The sequence below is a fragment of the Rousettus aegyptiacus genome, unplaced genomic scaffold (genome assembly GCF_014176215.1).
Source record: "Rousettus aegyptiacus isolate mRouAeg1 unplaced genomic scaffold, mRouAeg1.p scaffold_m13_p_9, whole genome shotgun sequence".
NCBI classification, from domain to species: domain Eukaryota; kingdom Metazoa; phylum Chordata; class Mammalia; order Chiroptera; family Pteropodidae; genus Rousettus; species Rousettus aegyptiacus.
The window spans coordinates 86,219,897-86,242,335 of NW_023416312.1; the positions used below are offsets into that span (position 1 = coordinate 86,219,897).

Consider the following 22,439-nt stretch of genomic DNA (forward strand, 5'->3'; position numbering starts at 1 on the left):
CCATCATACTACTATCAGGCAAGAAAGATCTGTGGATACTAAAACTAGTGAGTGAAAGTTTGATTTGGAAACAGGGTAGTTATATCCTCTCAAAGTATCTCAAAAATATTTTATTAACTTCAAAGGAAATTCTAACTGTTCAGTAGAGTAACACAGTAGATACCACCTTAACTAAAGGATCGAGGTTACCATCAACAGTAAGAAGGTGGTGATGCCAAATGCCTCCTGCAATGATACAATGAGAACACAGAATCACTTCTGTGCTATTTCTGTCCAAAATGAATAACCCGAATTAATAACTAGGAAACATCAGTCAAACCTGAATTAAAAAACATTTTTCAAAATAACTGGCCAGCATTTTTTCAGAAATATGAAGGTCACAAAAGACAAAGAAAGACTGGGGGACTTCCAGGTTGAGGGAAACCACAGACACATAATGACTAAGTGTAACACATGATCCTGTATTGAATCCTGGGCCGGAAGAAAAGATTGTTTTCCCCTTTTGCTAAAAAAGTATTATTGGGACCACAGAGGAAATCTGAATGGGGTCTGTAGATTAAATAGTATCAAAGTTAACTTCCTGATAGTTGTAATGTGGTGATGCAGACTGTCCAAGCCTTCGGGAAATTTTCATTGAAACATTTAAGGATAAAGGAGTATCATGTAACTTAGATGGTTCAGAAAAAAATGTATGTACATACATATATATACACATACAAAAATACACACATGCACACACATACATGAGAGAGACAAATAAAGCAAATATGTTTAAATGTCAACAATTGAGGAACCTGAGTGAAGGATATGTGGGAGTTCTTTGGGCTACTCTCACAGATTATCTGGAAGTGTAAAATAAAATAGTCCACAGATTTTTAAAATACTAAAAAGAAAATTGAGTGTCTGTAACCTCATGCATTAAAGGCCTTTATTTTTCCCTTGTTCTAAAAACAATTTAATGTTATGAATATGTAAAAAAAAACAACAAATTAAAATCAAGTAAGAAATATGTATGGTCTTGGCAAGAACCTTCTAAGCTGTCAAATTTTACAAACTGCTCTTGAAATATGACAGGTTACCAAGAGAAGTTTCTCTGTTTTGAGAAACAGCCCAAACTTCAATATAGCTATTAGTTCTTTTGTGTTCCTGATACCCTTTCATTCAAAACTTGACTACAATTAGACACAGAGATTGTAATACTGGGCTATGGAGGCAGAAAATCATTATTAATAAGAAAAAATAAATAAACTTTGAAAAATTAACAGAATTTTATGCATGTATACACACTTTATTAAATTTGCATTCTAAGATATACACAAGGTCAGCATTTCACAAAATTTCCTATTATTCCAAAAGCAGTTATCATGAAATACAGTGATTATATAAGTCAATCAAGCAAAAAAGAGCATCATCTATAGGATTTTCTTATCATATCATCTTTCAAATAGAAGCCTGAAATATGATATAATATTAGACTAGGAAGAATTTTAATTTACAACTATCACTTTTCAAATATTAAACTTTATATAAAAATAAAGGGGTACTGTCAACCAAGCTCATCTGAAGGTTAGCATCTCTTTTATTTATTTCAAAACAATCCCTGCACAAACTTAACTTTCTAGTCAATTTAAACAATAAAGACAAACCTTGGTTTGATTAATAAAGTGAATCATCTTGCCTCCTAGTTCCTATTAGAACAATTTAATTTTCCTGTCCCAATTCTAACTCCCCATCAAATTTCAAAAATAAATATTATCACATTCCAAAGGTTATTTCTTAAAAGTTCTAAATTAGAGCCCCAAAAATGATGGCCAAAAGTGCCCCTTTAAGGCAAAACGACAGTAGAGTAGGGTGGATAAACATCCTGTAAGATAAAACCAACTCTTGGTATTATATAGGCAGCAACAGCTTAACATGGTTCTTTACAAACAGAATAAACACTGAATAACACTGAAGTAATGTTGCTTTGAAATGGCATACAAGGGAAGAATCTTCATGATATACACATTTATGTTAGGTTTGAAGGATTATGGACTTTGCACAGGTGAAAGCAATTATGACAAAGCCATTAATGGCAAGTATGGTGGTTACTACAGTTTAAAATAAGCAACACATCTGATGCTGTAAGAAAACAACTTACTGCCAAGTGATGCTCTCTTACAATTCAAAGAGAACAGCTTTCCCTTCAAGCCATAGAGTATTACTAGTTTGTGAGTACCCACAAAGTGCAACATCTTCCTTTAAGATTCAAAGATCTTTGCCTTCGAAAGATACAAACGCAGTAGTTTTCATTTCTTACATTCATTGAAAAATGGATTATGATCCTAGAAGGCAAATTTGCATATTAAATACAGATAATTCATCCATGATATTTGAACGTTAAAAGAAATCTATCATGACAGACATTTTTTACAGTTTTAAATAATAAATAACACAGCAATAGACTATACTCAGGTTTTTCAAATAGCTCCATTCAAAATTTCCCTCTTTTAAAAATTAAATAAGTTTTGGTACCTCAGACTTACTATCATGTACATTGTTCACAGGTCAAGCAGCTTCTTTCTTAAAAGCAGAATTCACAACGACATTGACTTTTTCAGCTCCTAAAATCTTCCTTGTAGATATTAGACTGCCCTTGCTATAAGGCAGCGTGAACAAGAACTGGATTCTGATTCTGGTGGCAACACAATGACCAAAACACAGTCAGCAGCACCACTCACCACACAACAAATGAATCCAATGACAAAAAAAGTAATCAGAAAAAAGCAGCAATCGAGATAGTATGTGGCAATCAGACACGTAAAGCTCCCTTTTCTACTCTACCTTATAATATACTTCTTTACAGCACAGCGCTGAACCCCAAGGCACCTCAGGCCTCATAATACCACCCAAGACAAGCTGTCAAGCTCCATGTATGCTTTTCTACACAGTGGTTTGTGTGTAAATAACATTATTCATTCATTTGTAGATGCTCCACACATCTGGTCAACGCGGGAATTTCTTCTCCTTGATAACACCACCTAGAAACATTAACAATATTTTATATACTCCTTAGGGGAACAGCTTTAGGCAGAAAAATATCAACTGTGGTAGCAAAGTCATACATAAGAACCTATGGTGACTACTACAAGCATCCTTTAAAGTCCATTTACATTCTCAGCACTAAAACCAATCCTTACACAGTCCAACAACAAAGAAGCAACATGGGTAGTATGAAAGCAACTACGTGTTTCTTCCGCTCTGTGAGAAATGGCAAGTAAGCAGCTCAAACAGAAAAGGGAAACAAAATAATATACTTTAAGCTGATGGAGAAAAATAAAAGTTTAATACAATCAAAAGCAATTCACCTATTATTATGAAATAAAAAGATCTGAAACTATGTAGTAAACAGAGGACAAAAAAAAATCTCTCAAGCAAGAGAATTTCTGATCAACTGTAACTCTCATTTCACTGCTGGGAAAAAGAACCATTATCGAAAATACATCAGTGCTTCCCTTAAACATATAGACTCTAAAATAGGTGCTTTTTGAGGCACTGAGAAAATATATACTCTAAGCAATCAAAATGAATATTTGACGTTTAGTCACTAGATCCAAAATGACATCAGGAAAGAGACATAAGTAAGGTCATTACACTAGTAAAATCAAACTTTAAAGAGAGATGCCAAAAAATAATGGCATCAAAATAGTTTAAATTTGTAACACTTTAATCCTCACTATGGATCAAAGTTCTCTGTGTTCCTCATTGAACGTTTTATGTAAGAAACAGCAGTTAAAACACTGAATCAGAAATGGGTAAGTCACTTGGGTGAGAGATCATCCATCAAGATGAACGGAGGGCATGAATTGGAGCATGCTACTGGAGACTCTGTGGTTGTGCTGCCTTTAGCCAGTGAGTCTGAGGATAAGCCACTGCTGCTACTGCTGCTACTGCTGCTACTACTGCCATCCAAAATATCTGAACTGAGGACAAAGCAAAAAGAATTATAAGCAGATGCATCTATCAGGGTAAAGGTAAACATAACATGCAACAACATAGTTTTTAAAACTCATGAATCAGTAAAGCATTTGTAAATAAAAAGCACAAAAGCAACAGCAATGAACTACATCATGTACTGTATTCAGATACCTGCAAAAGGACAAAGTCACGGAAACCCAAAGTAAAACACACAAGGTTCTGTATCATTTGAGTATTCTCTTGGAGGCACCAGATTGTCCAACACATAATAAGTGCTCCTATGGTTTTTGTGAGGGAGTTCCCTTACCTTCAGCTCAAGAGATTTATATTCTTCTATTTATCTTACCTTCCCATCAGCCTTACAGTAAAAGGAATGGTTACTTGTTGAGGTACCTACTCTGGATTGTCTGAATTATTCTATCAAGTACATTACTTCATGGTCCCTGTAGCCCAGAACCAAGTCTTTCAACTGCCCCAGTTTACCACTTCCCTACTGCCAAGAGGTTCAAATGAAACACATTTTTTTATAATTTCCTTCATTATTTGCCTTTTAAAGTATTTTCATTTTATGAATTTCTTAGGCTGTTCCCTTTCCTCTCACTTTAAAAACCCTAAGGTCTCTAAAAGATGTATTTTTTTATCTCTTTCATTACTATCTAGTTAAGCTTCTAAAATAAATGCTCTATATCTACAGATCCAATACACTCACAGTCCATTCACCACTTTAATCCTGACAACTGGCTTCTACTCCTACTCTTCCACTAAAACTCCTGATCTGGACACCAAGAGCCTCTAAAGCCCAGCTCAGGGCCTCATGGCTCACAATAACCAATCTGGCCTGCCTCATACTTCAGCATTTCTGATTAAGAGCCTTCACAATTTAGCACCAGGCTGCTTTTCTGGCTTTGATTCCCATCAAGCCAACATATAAGCTCTATGCTCTATATTTGGGCCAAATTCACCCTTTCATTTATTTCAATATTACTGAGTTCCTGCCAAGTACAGGAAGTATGCTAAAACAATGGTAAGTATAAGACAGATGTGGTCTCTGCCCTCATTGAATTTACAGGAGAGTGTAAGAGATAGACACTGAAATAATCATGCTAGTGAATACAGAATTATAATCTGTGATCAAAGCAATATTGGAAAGATACAAGGGCTCTGAGAGTATGTAACATGGGCAATCTGATCTAATTTGGAGGAACAGGGAGGAATAAGGCTCCCCGAAAGTGATATTTGAGCTGTCATCTGAAAGATGAGTAGGCATGAACTAGGTAAGCTTTGGGAGGAAGCAAGGGTATAGTCCTAGAAGCCAAAAGCAGGCTAGTGTGGCTGTAGTACAGAGTAAGGAGAACACGATGAGAGACAAAGCTAGAGAGGTAGTCAGGCAGTTTTAGGATTTACATAGACGTACTTTTTATTTTTGAAAAGGAAACAAAGCACAGAACTGGAGAAGAAATTATGAATCAGGAAACATGGGTTCTAGTCTAAGTTTGGTAACTAGCTCCTTTGCAAAAGCCCACCCTGATCTAATGTGCTCTAATGCAAAATATTTTGAGTATTTAATATTATCATTTTTTATGAATTTCTAAGTTAATATATGTCCAGTGTTAAGCAACTTGTGGTACATTTGGAAGTTTCTGGGCCCTATACTACCCTCAATGAAATGTAATTTTTCCCCTGCTGCTCCTCTACTCCTCTATTGTTCTTCAAAATGTCATTTCTTTCTATTGCCTCTGGACCGTTTTTAGGTGGAGACAGAATACAAATACGCTTCAGAAAAGTAAAAATAAAACTGGAAACAATATACTCCACAGTATTCCTGCTTTATGCTCACTGCTGTCAAATGCATCATTAATAATACCACTTTTAAGAAAGAAGTTTGGAAAATTTAGCTGGCTCTGATATTTTTTCAACCAAAAGGCAAATGGGTCTAAAATATGAATTATTCGAACTATTGAAAGAGAATTACACAGATAATCTAAGATGTTGGAAAATCAAAATACCTTTATATTTGCTTTGGAACGTCCGTGATTTTTTTCCTCCTGCAGCATTTTGCCTAGACTGATATTAAAATGAATTTCCTTTCCTAAAGTACATATTGATAGGCAGCCAAAGTACATGCTCTATGCTACCAGGCAGGAAGAAATAGGCTTGGATTAAAATTCGGCCACCAAGCAGGTAATCTGAATATAAATAAAAACTTTCTTATTCCCACACCCAGACTTATGGTGAGATTTGGGTTAAAAGATTACATTTGTAATAAGATCTGCTTTCTTAGGTGACTTCTATATTCATTCAAAAACGTAGAATATAACTCATGCACAGAAATCTGTCATCTAATACTGTTGATTATCTTGAGAGAAATAAGTTAATGGGAAGCTACCAAGAAAAAATATATAAATCTGAACATTTCATTTCATACTTAGTAAACCTTTAACCAGGTATCCTCACTAAACTAAAATCTAGTTTCTGTGCTAATTAATCTGGCACATGTCATGGAAGCACAGACTACAGATCACAAATTACCCACTGTTAGTACATCTGCATAAAGCAAGACTTAGATGATATTTTAATCCACAGAGAGATTACTGAACAAAAGTGATTTTCAGTGCCTGCTATTAAGTCTTCTAAAAGCAACAAAGTATAGTCCAATTTGAATTTCTTTCTTTCCTAGCTTAAGCTCTGATGGAGGTGTTAATGAGCCTTACACTAATGGCCAAAAGCCAGATAATGGTAAGAAAGCAAAGAACCTAGACAATTCAAATTGGAAATAGAAATACATGAATCAAAAGTGAACTAATTCATTCCAGCCACTGAATATATATTTTGAGGCAATATTTGAACCACACAACCAAAAATACTTATGACTGTTAAAGTAGTGTTCTCTATCTAAAAAATCTAAAGGTGAAACTGCAATAGAATTAAAACATTCAAATGATAAAGTAACAACAAAACCAGGATGTCCAGTGTGACTAGTGCTCTCACCCCATCTTAGCTGAGCTACTTTATGCCTTGTCCAGCCAATAAACTGGGTTCTTTCTGATTAATGGCAGGCAGGTAAATGCACTAGAAATTAGCCACAGCCCTATCAAGCCCAGTGGATTTTGGTATAAGGTAAGACTACGGAGCATCATCCCCTACCCCTCGATGTGGGTTAAACTGGTCCATAGGACATGTTCTCTAGCCTCTACTATTTTATCTAGGAAGTCCCAACATTATCTTCCCATATAACCTCTGTTTTAAAATCTACACACTTAAATATGATCATTTCCACAGTTACATTGGTAACTAGACATTAAAAGTATCTGCACAGATACCTAAGCTGCTCACATAAACATCTTCGAGATACACACACACACACACACACACAATTATATATATATGTACATATATACACACATTTCTATTATTAATCATGATTAAATCTAATTTTTGTAAATGTCACATATTTGGTATGAAATTTTCTTGCCATGACACATATAACATTAAAAATAATATTAAAATCACTAAGATAAATCTAACAAAAAATGTTAAAACTATAAATGTTAAATTAGCAGTCAAGTTAACACTGATGCACCAGGCAAGAAAACTCATAGAAGACTTCCTCCTTTTCTGTAGGAGAAATAGACTATCATTTAATCTTCACTACATGATGAGCAGCCCTGAAAATTTCCTTATTTTCATGCTACAGATAGTCTTATTCCCAAAAGAATGAGGATCAGAACAAGAGTTTTCAACATACTAAAATAATCAAAGAACCATGCAAAGGTATACTTCCAAGCTGTGATAAAACTCTTGAAGTTCACGAGGACTAAATAGCAGAATGACATAATTCCTGCCTTGTGGTGACAATGTTCCCCAAGTCTGGCTGGCAGAGATTTCAGAATTTTCATTTAGTAAAAAATATGATATAGAGTAGGCCTATTTCTTTGAGCAGCAGTTGGCACTCTGGACACAATTCCAAATGGGTCTATCCTCAGACTGCACATTTAATTTGAACTCCAAAGATGTCAGATTTTAAAGATTACTATCTAGTATATAAACTTTAAAGTGTTAAAGCCCATATTTTCTTTGCAGGGTGGGGCAGGGAACAAACTACAGAAATTTAAATGTTGAGATAACATCTACTAATGATCTGATATTTGTTCTACTCCCTAAAAGGTATAAAAATGGTTTCCTTAGTTTTGTTATCATGTAGATTGCTATCTTTGGTAACAAAAGCCAGAACACAGCTACTTCCTATCTTAGTCCCCATTTCTAATAATATGGATGTCTGATCAATGAAAAAGCATTAAAGAGATAGAAAAAAAGTTTCTGCAAAAGTAGGATCAAGTTTTTACATGTCAGGAATAACTTCTATTTAAAACTTCTTAGTTGTAGCCACACATATCAGCAATATTAGCACACAGGGTGTCCCCAAAATCTTCGTGCAACAGTAAGCTTTAATATCCTCAGAAGTCCAGATGCTACAAACTTACTAAAAATGTAAATTAAATTTTTAATTACTTAAATATTTTTGACACTTAGTTTTGTGAGTAATAAATTTCTTTTTAACATATTATTAGAGCCATATGTTGGCTTGTTAGCACTCTCCAGTGTGAGGGAAAATTTTTTGTGTTTATGGATCAAAAGTACCCTCCATCACCAATGTTCCCAGGACTGTCATAGCCACAGGTCTTCAAAGAATGGGAATAGTGGCAACAGAAATAGAAACCTCACAATAGCCACCGTTGTCCATAGCTTAGGTTGTGCTGCTAAGAGGAATAAACATCTGAACAAGGAGAGCAGACTATTGATAATACCCTGCCTTCTCTTTCCTTATTTATTTGCGCGAACCTGTTTTATGGCATCCTGCTCAGTCAGCCTATGACAACATATTTTTTTTAATTACCTCACCCTGTCTGTATGTTTTTAGCTTGGCAAAATTCTTTCACGTCTTTTACCTAACTTGGTTACTTGGTTAGTAACTGGGTAAGCAAATCTATTTATAATGCCATGTACCTATATTAAAACACACTTTACCATAAAAGCGATATGTAGTTTCCATTAAGTGTAGAGTTTCATCCACTAGTCTTCCTGACAAGCTTTAGAAGTTTTCTCTTTGCAATCATCCGCATACCTGGAAAGGCACTCTAAACCAAAATTAGCTCACTGAGCTACCAAGGTCAGACAGAAATGAGAAGAAAGAGTGTGGGGCTGAAAATAGCTAGAACAATCTAAAAAGCATCTGTTGTTCCAAGGCTAGAACAGTAGTGATCAACAAGTCTAATGAACTAGAAAAACCTGACTAGAAATATAGGTTATCTTCCACAAAACATGGAATATGTGATTTGAAAAGAAAGAATCATTGATCCTTATACCTTATAAGGATTAATATGCACAATTCTTCCATTTAGAGGACACCATCCTTGTAAAGTGAATGCCCTCACGGGCTCATAAAAAAGACAGCCATAAAACTCAGGGAACAGAAAGTTCTAAAAGGCAACACACAATCGTGTCTAGAACATGGGTGCTCAGTGAGTTGATCAGAATGTATTTAAAATTTTCAAATTATTACCTGCTATTAACCCTTCCCTTCCTTTCAATCAGTACCCAGTGCTCAACTTCAGGTACAGGAAAATAAGTTAAATTTAGCACAAAAACACTTAAGGGCCTTAAGTTAGACACCTAAACTAGAATGAGTAAGAGAATCAGGAAGTGTTACTATAACAATGAAATCTTAGTTAGCATTGTGATAAAATACCCCAAAACTTTTCAAAAATATTTTATAACAATAGATAATGCTATGTAGAAAAGGCCATGCTGAAGAGAATGCTGGAATCTGCTAAGATAAGGGATTAAGAAGTACAAAATAGTCACAGGGAGATAAAGTACAGCATAGGGAAGAGAGTCAATAATACTGTAATAATTATGTATGGTGCCTGGTGGGTACCAGACTAATTGGGAGGATCGCTTCATAAATTACATAAATGTCTAATCACTATGCTGTATACCTGAAACTAATATAGAATACTGAATGTCAACTTTAATTGAAATTAATTGTTAAAAAAAGGATAAAGTGCAAAATGCAGGCAGAGCAGCTGTAATCAGTACACCGTTACCCAGAACAACCAAGAAACTTTTTCACACCATCCAGCTGTTTACACTCTCTCATACCATTAGCACCTACGAGAGAGACTGACCTAACAGGAGCTAGGCATGAAGGTAAAAGTGCCAAAATGATACACATTTCCAAAGAAGTACTCATGACTTTCAAATGATCTGCTTTTTCACATTACCTACACCTCCATGGAGCTTTCCCTTCTTTGGAGCATGGATAAAAAGTTGAATATCTTTTAAATGATCACAATATACTTTTGATGTAGTTCTTTTTTAATAGATCATACCCTAATATCCTTTTGATTTTATTTTTTTTTACCATGAACTGAGATCAGATAATTGTGCAGCCTCCGAAGACAGCATATTGGTAGTGCCTTGGAAGAGCCTCTTGGGCTGGCTTTCAGTCTCCATTTCACCTAAAACAGAAAGAGATGATGCTACAGTAAAACAGTTTTACAGACTTAGTGCTAAAATGGGATCATCTTCGTTTAACCAGAGCTCAGAATACTACTTTAAGTTGTTACCCAAAAGGTATTTTTCAATTTGCTTTAACGTAAAAGAATTATACTTCCATATAACCTCAACCAAAAAGTCAGCAACTCTAAGAAGGAAAAAAAAAGCCTTCTCCTTTATCATATATAGCAGTCATGTTCTTTGATAGAAGAGCAGAACACCGAATGCATCAGGCAAAATGAATCAAGGCTAACCACAGTAGAAATAAGGTATTTCTGAACAGCTGAAACTCACATTGAATAATAATGTATGCAGATGATTTAGTAAAGACAATTGATTTTATATACTTTAATATCAGAACGTTTCCTGAGTTGAAGTAAAACAGTTAAAAAGTATTCAGTTGAAGACTGTATAAAATCAAAGGTTGCTTTAGGCTACATTGTGAAAATGAAGATTAAAAATACAGTCATGGGCCACATAACAATAACACTTAGGTCAATGACGGGACACATATGTGACGGTGGTTCTAAAGATTATAATGGAGCTGGAAAACTCCTATCACCTAGTAAGGTCACAGAGCATTCCTCACATTTGTGGTGATGCTGGTGTAAACGAACCTATTGCACTGTCAGTCCTATAAAAGTATAGCACATACAATTATGCAGAGTACATGATAATGACAATAAATGACTATGTTACTGGTTTATGTATTTAGTATACTTTTTATTATTATTTGTTAGAGTCTACTCTTTTGATTTATTTTAAAAACAAATTTGCTGTAAAACAGCATGCTATATTACGCTGGCAGCAGCCTCATGTATCTCACAGTTTCCATGTCTCTTGATTGCATCCCTTGCTCTTGTGCTTGATTTGCTCTCATGTTGTTTCATAGAGTAACATGCTGTACAGATTTGTAACCTAGGAGCAATAGGCTGTACCACATAGCCTAGGTGTGTAGTATGCTGTACAATCCAGGTTTGTGTAAGTGTACTTTATGATGTTCATACAATGACAAAATTGCCTGACATGAATTTCTCTGAACATACCTCTGTTATTAAGGGACACATGACTATAAGTTTGAAAGCACATCCATAACTGAAAGCAATTATTAAACAAATCACCAAATTGGTACTGTACAGGCTACCTCAATCCTATAGATTTTCTCAGAACTGGTAATAGAAAAACTTTGTATTAAAGGAATAATGCTTAATATTGTTCACCAGGAGTAAAGAGACAACCCTAAGTTAGACAGAAAAATCTCCTTTTCAAGTAAGCTATGATTTAAAACATGCACACACCTTGGTTTTGAAGCTCTTTATCTAAGCTAGGAAATGTAACATTAAAGAGATAACTTAAGTCATGGTCCTAGCTATACTCCAGCAGGTAATTAGTAACTGTAAACTTAAACATATACAAAATTCGCAAGATGGAAAAAGATCAAGCAAAATCAAATAAAACATCAATTTTCTTCAATATTACCAATTAATTCATATTATCTTCCTTCTTGAGCTATTATGAATATTACTAAAATTCAGGAAAGGTTATATTTTCATTTGCTTTTTCCATACTTCAATATGCAGCTTTTAAAAGCTGCTAGGGGGCTTTCACCAATACCTCTTTAGCAAAACACTTCAGCCCTTTTTAGGAAAGAATCCCTCCATCTGCTGGTATATTTTGGAATAGCTTTGAAACTAAACAACCATACTAATTCTACCAATTGCCTGCAATGAATTTAATATTCATAATTATGACAATAATATGTTTTAATTTCCACGTTACTTTCACATATTAGCTCTAGAGAAGGTTCTTAGGATTGTAAATAATTCCTTAAAGAGAACTGAAAAAAGATGAATGGGTTATAAAATAAAATTTATTTGCTAAATACAAATATTGTCACTGTATCAGGATCTATTTTCCAGAGCACATCATCTTTAATTTTAAGTTGTCTGAAATATAGCACTTTCTGAATAACTGGAAAATTTTCACCAAAGCCCATAAGTATCCGTTTACCTAGCATGAGGAAAATTAATTTGTTTACTGGCCCTGAAAGTGATCTATACAAAGAAACCACTTAATAAATTGCTTTTTTAAAATTATTGCTAAAACTCTTGTTTAAAATGACATCCAACACTTGGAATCATGTGGTCATATCCCCAAGAATAAGGACTAAAACTATGTTAAATTTCTTTACCTTTTTTAAAATAGATTTTATCAGGTATCTTCCATAAGCAGCTAAAACTAGAGGTGAGTGAGATCGTTTTAGTTTAGTGCTTTGTGGTTCAAAATAAGGTAATTAAGAGCATTCCCATTATATCAAGAACCCTATAGACTTGAATATGAGGCAATTCTCTCTTTGCCAAAGTGTAATTCGGTGTTGGCTTATATTTGAGCATACAGCATGTTTACAGACCTATTTGCTATCTCATACGCATATATTTCTGCAACATATCAACTTGCAACTCTTTTATATTCAGATTACTGAGAGGCAAAATTTTTGGTATATTGATAATTTGAATATATGAATAAGATTCAGTTATGAAGTATAAAAATAGAGACGGTATCAAATAACTAATTTACAAAATTTAGCATCAGTAAAGCATGCATTGGGAAGAGTAATCCACATCTTTTAGGAAAAAGGATTCATGCCTTGAAGTAATTTCAAACAAATATTCTAATTTGTAATTCACATTCGACTAGGTTTGATTTCAAAAATACAACGCTTACCTTTTCTTTTAACAGGACCAAGAGCACTGGGCCTAATGCACTTGACTGGACTCTGACTCCTCCTGCTTCAAAGAATAGACAAACAGGATGATGTAATGCAACATAAACATTACGGCTCACCAAATAAGTCAATAAAATTAATATTCATATAGGGAAAAATGGAAATGCTGTGTTGCAGGTTGGGTAACTGAAATGCCAATACATGATCTGACCTGGCATATGCAATCTGGAATAACATGGAATTTTAAGCTATCTTTTAATATTCTATAACACAATATCCACAATACTTTTTTTAAAAAGATAAACCTTATTAAAAAGGTATTTGGATTTGACTGGTCTGCAATCTTAAACAATATATCCTTATAAAGAACATATTGTGTGTGTGTTCTCTGAATATAAACTGGCATTAAGTCTCAAAAAAATGAATCTGGTAAAATGGCAATGGTAGAATATAGGTGATAGGTATTATGGCTGTTCACTGTAAAATTCTCTCATTTTGCTATCTGTTTGAAAATTTCCATAATAAAATGTTGAGGAAAAAAGTTCATCTGAGATAATTTTAATAAGTAGCATTTCAACTACATTTAAAAAGCAGGTTCACCTACCTGGAGAAATGTCTCGGACTAGAAACAGGACTTGGTGGTAGCCCACTGCTGCTCACAAACATTTGTAAAGATGGTGAAAAACATTGCTGGAAAAGCATATTTAATATTAAAATAGTTCTAGTGCTCCAATTTTCAAAAGATTCTTCACAAAAAGACAGAAACAACGTCCTTAGAATTATTTAGCTGTCTATGTGTCTCTCATATACATATGAATGAGACTATATATATATTTTTTTTTCCAAATTACTACCATGGATTTTCATTGATTTTCCTTCCAGTCATTGGATTCTTTAAAAGTGAGGCACTTTATGTATATGTGTTTTAGAGTAAACAGCTCAGTGTGTGAAAGAGAGTTAATATCTTGTCAATAAGCCTACCTTTCCAAATCCTCTGGTGGGTGATGGTGCTGGAGAAACTGGAGTGAAGTCAATCCTTTTAGGAGAATACAATTTCTCTGGTTTGTCAAAATCACTATCACTCTGTAAACATAAAATGTTATTTCCTCATAATTCAGAATTCGGCACATCACAGCTCTTCTTTACTACTCAAACATGCCTACAGTTTTAGAATAGAAATATACAGACTCTTAAAAGTCGCAATATAATATTCTGGTAGAAAAGCAATGATCAAAAATGAATACATTATTGGAAACAGAAGGGACGGACATATATGAAATAATTAATAAAGCCAATGGACAATATAAAGGTTTCTAGAAAATAAAAAAGAAAAGGAAACATGAAAACTTTACCAGGCTCAAGCTCTCATCCCATGATTGGCTTATCTGCATTGCTGTTTGCACTTCCCTAAAATAAACAAAAATGAAAGGCCATCAGTGCTCAGAAACGAGACATAGATTAGGCTGTGCCCTATTCTTGTGAAGTGCTAACCTTTCATGTGCAGCTTCTCTGTTCATCATATCCATGCCTTCCTCCTGCCAAGACAAACATGTGCTGAAAACATAATACTTATCCACAGAGTTCTTTATATCAACATGCCACATCTGTATTTTATCTGAACACTCAGAAGAATTTTAATCTGTCAACAACTAACCAATTGCAGCCTGACACATTTCTGATATCTAAATCTTCAAAATGAAAATAAAATTGAAACATAACATTCAGAAAACTGTAATCTGTGCTAGAAAAGTAAAATTTACCCTTTTGATTTGATGCACTCTGCTACTTGGAATCCGATTAGGTGAGGATGACAGCAACTGGAGAGAAAAAGTAAACATTTACTATTTTCTGAATCACAAAACAGCAATCTACTATCAGCACTAGTGTACAACCTCTTCCTAGATAATTTTTCATATTCTTCTTAGAAATCCAGCTCTTTAAATTAGTGAACATTAATGCACTAGAGGCATACATTGTCTTTACAAAGTACACCAGGTGTCCAACCTCAAGGCACCATCTGTCACTACACAGACACCAACTTTAACATTTTTCCCAAATGAATGCAGAGCTGTATTTGTATTTGTACATTTATGTGAAATAAATAAATAAAGGCTCCAGGCCTAGGAAATATCCATTACCCCACTAATCTAAAGAACTATATAAGAAGAGAAAGAAAAACTGATTTTATTCATTTTTACTACCAATGCAACCAATGGAGGAAGACAGACTAAGAAGCCCAGTATAATAGTATCTATGATTAATATTTATCAAAAATACTTTAAAATTACAATAAGGAGACTGTTTCCATGATCTAAGTAAATTCTAAAATTTGATCACTAGTGCTATCACCACAAACCTCACTAGTTAAGAAAAGTCAATGTGAAAGGCAAGGTATATTTTTAAAATAAGTGTTGCTTTTCCTAGATCACCATTGTTCAATAGCACAAAGCTGAAATGATTTGGAGACCAAATTATGTTTCTTCAAAAAAAAATCACAATCTGATCACAAAAGGTAAGGTACAATTCATATCAACAGACCTTACAGGGTTCTAATAGCCATAATGTAAACAACCATTATTCCCTAATGGAATGCAAATAAAATTATAGTACTACCAAACCAAATAAGACAATTATCCTGTTACAAAAGGCTCTATCTAGTAAAATGTTGTTGAATACTAATGTAGTAAGAAGTATGTGGTGATAAACTGCTCTAAGTTGTTTAGGCAAAAGCTAATTCGTGTAAAAAAATTAAAGTTATCCGCTGAAATATGATTTTATCTTAAAGATTATCTCTTTATTATCCACCCCATCCTTTGACTTTTTCCTCTCCTAGACTTTGAAAAAAGAGAAACTTTACCAGTAAAAACCTTGTAAAAACTTTTTTTACATGTTTACTGGTGAATTCTTAATAAGGTCATTTGAAAAACACTAAGCTACTAGGCAAGTAAATAAAGCAGGAAAGATTCTAACAGGAATAATGTGAAGGGAGCATGGATGCGTCCATCAGAGAAGAAAATCCCAAAAGCAGTGAAATAATCAGGAAAGCCAAAGTGAGGATTGCCAAAAGCTGATTGTGGAGAAAATTCGAAATTTAGATGCGGCATCTACATGATGTACAACTTATCAAGTTTAGACAGAAATGGAAAGTAGACCTGAAAGAGAGACAGAGGAGTTAAGTTGTGTCTAGTACCAGAAATAAGAGTAATGTATAGGCTGAGAGAAAAGCCAAGAACTTCAAGAAGGTGCTGGTAAATGGTAATGAAGAGCTCAAGTAGAAGAAAAGAGGCCTCTGACATTGGCAATGAAGTGGGCACTGGTGACTTTTAAAGGAGCAGGTTTTTAACAGAGCTGTGGTAGGAGTAATAAGATTACAAACTGACCAAATAGTTGGCAAGAAATTAGTAGACAAGGAATTAGAGGCAATTGAGTGTAGATTAAGCTTTGAAAATTCTCAGAGAGGAGAAAGGAAAAAAGAGAAAGAGAAAACTATGAAAAAATTAAAAAGTTTATTCTCCAAATAGTAGACATGTGAGTCAGAGAAAAAGGTGAAAGGAAAAGAGCCAGTGAAGAAGAGACTGAAGACACAAGACAGAGATGACAGACCAAGCAAAATGACAGGAAAGTCAGAAAAGATATAAATCATTAGGACAAAACACCGCATGTGAAGGTAAAGACATTTTAAGAGGAAAGCTGACATGTATACAAGATAGGTGTTTGTCTTCTCTGTGAAGTGAGAAGGGTCATTTACTGAAAGTGAAAGGTGGTGAGATGGGAAGCTTGTGGAGTTTTTTTTTTTTATAAAAGTTATGGCATACTGCTTTGGAAAATGGCATGGAGCCAGTAGCACCTTGTACCCAACATGCCCAGAAAGAATTTATCTTCTATCCCTTTAAACAACCAACTCCTCTCAATTTCTCTACTGGTAATAAAGGTACCACTTTTCCCCCGGTCATCAAGAAATAAAATTGCAGTGACTTTGAGTCCTCTTTCTCCCTGCCTTTATATCTAACCAGTTGTCAAATTATGAAGATTTTACTTCTGCATGTCTCTTTCATCAGTTCCCTCCTTTCCATTTCATTCATCAATGCCCTACTTTTTGCAAGTTAAAACAGCACATAGCTAAGCGTATTGAGATTTATAGAGTACACTGTGATATACTCTATATAATGTAATCAATATTATGATAGAAAGCAGAAGGGGATGGGGTGAAAGAACAGCAAAGAGCAGTGAATCAAAGTAGGTATTTTAGTGCAGCCAGAGCTTACGGTATTTTCATCAGGGAGTAATGAAAGATGAGCCTAGACAGAGTTAATAAGAATCTTCACATCTTAGAAAAGAGCAAAGTGAAATACAGAGAGGCAACTTAATTTTTCCTTCTTTGCTATGCTATTGATGCAGAAAAGTCTTTCATATATACAGCAAAAATAAGTACTTATATTTTCCAGTATCCTCAAGGAAGAAGGCGAAGTAAATCAAATCTCCAGATAGCTAGCATTTCCCCTTTATTTTTAGCCACTTGAGCTGGAAATTTTTTCTTAAAAGTATGATATTTGTCCCCTTGTTTAACAGATTATACCAAACAGAATGGCACTGAAAGATCTCTATTCTAATCCCAGCTCTGCTACTTTCTAATTGTGTGACTCTGAGTAAGTCCCTTATATTGGCTAAGTCTAACTGCTGCCTCTTTTAATTGGTAAAAAAAAAAACATCTGCCTAGCCTACTTCATTGGCATTGCTATGAGATTAAATGTGTGAAAGTACTTTGCAACATGTAAAATGCCATGCAAGGGGAAGTATTACTATAATTTAAGAAAAGGTGGAAGACCCGAGTATCCATAAGAACATCAATTATTTTATGGTTCCATGCCATTGACACTTCAGGGTCCATTAACAGGTTCTTAGCCCTTATACTCAGCCACATTTTTTAAAAAAACTTCTGTTTGCTTTTCGGTTCCCCCCTGCTCCCTTGCTAGGTGCCTTTAGTATGCCTTTAACCCAAATGTTCCTCTTCTGATTTGCTGATTCTCACACACTTCTGGGTTGGAAGCTTATTATAATTGTGCATAAATTTTAGATGATTCAGAGGTCAGAGAGGCTCTCCTATAAATAAACTGATGAACCTTTGTGCACAGACTATGGAAATCTAGTTCAGCCATTTAGAGATCTGTTTGCTTACATCTCAGATGTCTTCCAGAACACTGCAGTTACTAGATAAGTGGGCTCCACATGTGAAGTGCTGCTATATAAAAACCTCATCATAATTTCTCCCAACACAACCAATAGGGTGATCCCCAACAGCTCTGGCTATATAGAACAGTCACGATCAGCAACTCCGCTGAGAATACAAATATGAGCATTTTAAAGGAGTCTTTCTTTGGATAAACAGCATTGGCCAACAGAAATAAATACTCTGCTTCCATTAACGTGATTTTTTTTTCATCCTAGGACAAATAAAAACCACTGTTCTCAGCTATAATTTGAAGTTGATCCTGACTTACGTCACGACCATGATGGAAGTAGTGAAACAAAACAATGAACAATTTTTTAAAAATATCAAGTCACAAAGGCAAGAAATATTTTTAACCAGGTATCCTCTTTTGCACTGAAAGCTGGAAATGGCCACATCATTAAGCAGCAAACGAGACAGATGAAATAATTTTTTTCTATTGTAAACAACTGTGCATAGCATAACATCTTAAGAAAGAACTACATTTGAAAGTGCTTCCCCCAATTGAAACCACTAAGGATACTTACTTCTATACTTACCAGGCTGTGACGGCTCATAATCGCTGTACTATTCCTCCGAGTTTTAAATGGGTAAGGCTGAAAAATCTGTGAAAGGTCACTGAAAAATAAAAATGAAATTATTGTCTTCTCATTTAAGATATTCTTCGACTATATTAATCCCAATTCTCCAGTTAACAATGAAATCTTCGATGCCTCATTTCATACAATGAATAAACTCCTCACCGTCCTCTTCAGAGCTTCCTAAGTGGTGTGCTGTGGATTTCAGGTTGGCGGAGATACTGATCTTGTTGGTGGTTAGGGGACAACTACGAGAGGTATGGGGCGGAGCTCCAGACTGGTTGCCTCCAGCTGCTTCTTTTCAGAGCTCACCCCCCCAAACCGGTTCCCACCAGACACAAATGAGCAGCCTCATCTGTTTACCCCAAAGGGCCTACAAACAGTACTGCTTTCTGTGTGTGCCATGATGTAAAAAGGCTGGTAAGCCCTGTTCTTCAATATGAGCCTGAACAGCATCTCCCACTATTGCCCTAACACATGTTCTACCTTTGAACCCCACTATCCTACTAAAAAATAACTGTACCAACTAAATAAACATACCTGGAGTTTTGCTCATGTTGTCCCTTCAGCCTCAAGTGCCCTTCTTTCCTCCCACCACCATCTGTCAAAATCCTTCCTCTCCTTCAACACCCATCTCAAATGCCATGCCCTCCATGAAACCTCTCTTCTCTTCACAAAACTAATGCAATCTTTCCCTACTTTGAATCGAAAGAACAAATGGGAAATTAGATGCTTAAGGAGACACCAACTTTCCCTTTTATTAAAGAAAACTATTCCTGTATCTTAAACCACTTGGTAGAAGTGTTTTGTTCCTCTTTGTACAATATCTTGCTGTGCCCAGCAGAGTGTATGCCAATGATAAGAGGTCAAAAAGGATTTTCAGGATTGGGACCATGGAGACCACCTAATCCAGCTCTCCTATGTTTTAAATGAGAAAACAGAGACTCAGAAGGGCTAAATGACTCATTCATAATCATAGTGAGTTGGGGAGAAAATTAGGACTAGGCCTGGTCTGTTCACCTCTTCTTCTATCATCACGCTACTTTTCAAGTAATTACTTAAATTGTGATTCAAAAAACTGTATGTTATTTCTACAGCAATCTAAATACAGGTCAACAGGATCATCCTAGTTCCTAGCAATTGCTTGCCTACCGTATTTAAAAAGACAACCAAAAAAAGAGGAGTTGATTCCTATAGTATCAGAAATAAATGTAGAACTGAGGATAGCATTAGGAGTCATTCCATCCTTCCCTCGGTTTCAAATTTTAATGAAAGAAAAAAAGGAAATCTGTTTTTTTTTCCCAAAATGAGTATATTATAATCAGTTTTATAGACAAGGATTACCTGTCTTTGCTTTCTCTGTGTTTGATTAATGTTTTTGGCTAACTCTCCTCCCATCCCCTTTTCTAGACTAATTCCATTTCTACAGGGTCTTGCAAATTAGCTAAGATGAATTATCTACTTATAAAAGTGAAACGTAATAGGCTCAGGAGGTCTGCCAACCAAATGTTCACTATCACAAGATTCTACTTAAAATAGACCCTCTGGTGTCTTATTCACAAGACCCTACCACGAAAATTCAAGAGTGGATTCTTTCTATTGTTTTGTAAAACCTGTGTTTTCACTGACCTAAGCTACATGCCACTGTTTGTTTGTTTGTTTTTTATTCACTGGAATGCATTTCAGGCAGTTTTAGGATTTGAAAACATTATGATGAATCTGAATCATTTAATATGACATGATCATGCCATTTAAGTTCAAGTTATGAGATAAACTGTGATTTATTAAAGTAAACCTCTGTTAAGGCCAGGGTTCCTAAACCAAGCTTAGAAATAGCAGCTCTTAGAGACAGGTGTCAAGTTGCAAGTCTAGTTCCAGGGGCTTCTGTCTGATGTTCAGTGGTGTAAATTAGGCATGGCAAGCAACCTGTTAGAAGAGCCAGAAGATTCTTGTAGTTCCTTTTAGAGTGGGCCAACAGAGCCCCAGGTAGAGAGGGCTCTGTTGTCCCTACACTGCACACAGAGTTTGAGGTCAAACTTTCACTCAACCTCAGGACTCCAGTCACTGCCAAGCAAACAAGTCCTCAGTCCCTCAGTCTGGGGACCCTAAAGGAGCTCCGACGCTCACTTTAGGGAAGAAAGACTGTTTGCGGGGGGTCGAGGACCCCTTGAATCCCCGTAGTCCCTCCTCCCCAACCCTGCTCACCTGAGCCTATGGATCAGGGGAGCGCTGCTGGATCTCCTCAGGGAGGCCCCATCAGATGTGTCAGGCTCAAAGCCCAGCTCCATTTTCTCTTGAGCCATGTTGGAGACTTGCAGACTGGCACAGCGGACAGTGCTCAGCTCCTGGTGCTTAGCTATGGACTCCCAACACTCTCAATGCAGGACTGAGCTGCTGGGGACTGGCAGCTGGGGGTGGGGGATAAGGGGTGGAGGCGCGGGGGCGGGGGCGGGGGCAGGGGCGGAGAAAAGCAGGAGAGGAGGAGGGAAGGGGGATGAGGATGAGGAAGGGAGGATGATAGTGAGGGAGGGGAGAATGGAGAAGTTGTGGTGGGGGGTTACGATAAAATATGGAAGAAAGAGGGATGGAAGGAGGATGGAAAAGAGCAAGAGGGAGGTGAAAAGGATAGAGGGAGAAGCAGGAAGTCGGAGGTAAAAGGAACAGGACAGAAGGGGGAAAGGAATCAAAAGATATGGGGAAAGGAGGCCAGGGTAGAGAGAAAAGACGAGCACAGGAGAGGAAAAGGACAATGTATGGGGAAGAGGAAGGAAAGGAAAGAGGACAAGGGTAAAAGAGGAGGGGAGGAAACTAGGCAGCGGAGGAACTCATGCTGCTATCTTTCAGCTGACGACCTCAAGTGGGGCCAGGCTACAGACACCGCGGCTGTTCTGGCAGCGCTAGCACCAAGGAGCTGACAGTTAGGCAGGGCCTGGCCAGTCGGCCTGGGCGACTCCAACTCCCCATGCCTAGGGACCTGGTCCAGCCCCCCATACTCCGGGACCAGTCTCGGAGGCTCCTCGGCCCTGTGATCGGTGTTGCTCCCCTCCCTGTCACCCCTCCTGCCTGGAGGACAGTTGAGGGTTCGGCCCCTCGGCCGCCACCGCGGTGCCCACTCTTTCTCTCTTGGTTTCTAATAGCCCAGAGGAACCCCTTAGGGCCAAGACCAAAATCTACAACCTGCCGCCACTTGCGCCTCCCACGCTTCAGTAGCGGAAGCCTCCGCGGGACTACGTCTTCCGCGTCCGGGCACCCATTGGGTGCTGCGCACGCACCCAGCGGCCACGCCAATGGGCCCACAGGCACAGAGCATGCGTGGGAGCCCCGCCCCGCAAACTTCCTCCAAAGGGGAGGAGCGTTTCTAGGGGGCTCCGTATCTTCCTTGATAGCATTGGCCCTG

At 36.5% G+C, this 22,439-nt stretch overlaps 1 protein-coding gene and 1 non-coding gene across 9 annotated transcripts; both read right to left on the reverse strand.

Annotated features, from left to right (window-relative positions):
- Positions 1–1,264: 1,264 nt before the first annotated feature.
- Positions 1,265–22,320, reverse strand: FAM122B (family with sequence similarity 122B). 8 transcript variants are annotated; one of them, XM_036226849.1, is made up of 10 exons: positions 21,248–22,320; positions 18,992–19,082; positions 14,998–15,054; positions 14,729–14,772; positions 14,590–14,644; positions 14,219–14,320; positions 13,842–13,927; positions 13,237–13,298; positions 10,379–10,475; positions 1,265–3,020 (listed from the first exon to the last, which is right to left on the reverse strand). In XM_036226849.1, exons 1-10 carry the CDS (start codon positions 21,343–21,345, stop codon positions 2,951–2,953), a joined length of 762 nt encoding a protein of 253 aa, XP_036082742.1. In that variant the 5' UTR covers positions 21,346–22,320; the 3' UTR covers positions 1,265–2,950. The 8 variants fall into 8 exon arrangements, with proteins under 8 accessions (XP_036082742.1, XP_015979073.1, XP_015979068.1 ...); XM_016123587.2 differs by having other exon boundaries at positions 19,004–19,082; positions 21,248–22,317; XM_016123582.2 differs by having other exon boundaries at positions 1,265–3,962; positions 21,248–22,315.
- Positions 7,571–7,704, reverse strand: LOC118608180. Its single transcript, XR_004952971.1, has one exon. It is a non-coding gene; the product is annotated as a small nucleolar RNA U109 (small nucleolar RNA).
- Positions 22,321–22,439: the final 119 nt, after the last annotated feature.

Excerpts from the sequence above, each read along its gene's own strand:
- FAM122B (XM_016123581.2), bottom strand. The coding sequence starts at position 21,345 with ATGGCTCAAGAGAAAATGGAGCTGGGCTTTGAGCCTGACACATCTGAT. Across the intron at positions 10,476-13,236 it reads TGGTCCTGTTAAAAGAAAAG|GTGAAATGGAGACTGAAAGC; the intron begins GTAAGCGTTGTA and ends TTTCTGTTTTAG. Across the intron at positions 3,963-10,378 it reads TTATCTGATCTCAGTTCATG|TTCAGATATTTTGGATGGCA; the intron begins GTAAAAAAAAAT and ends CTTTGTCCTCAG.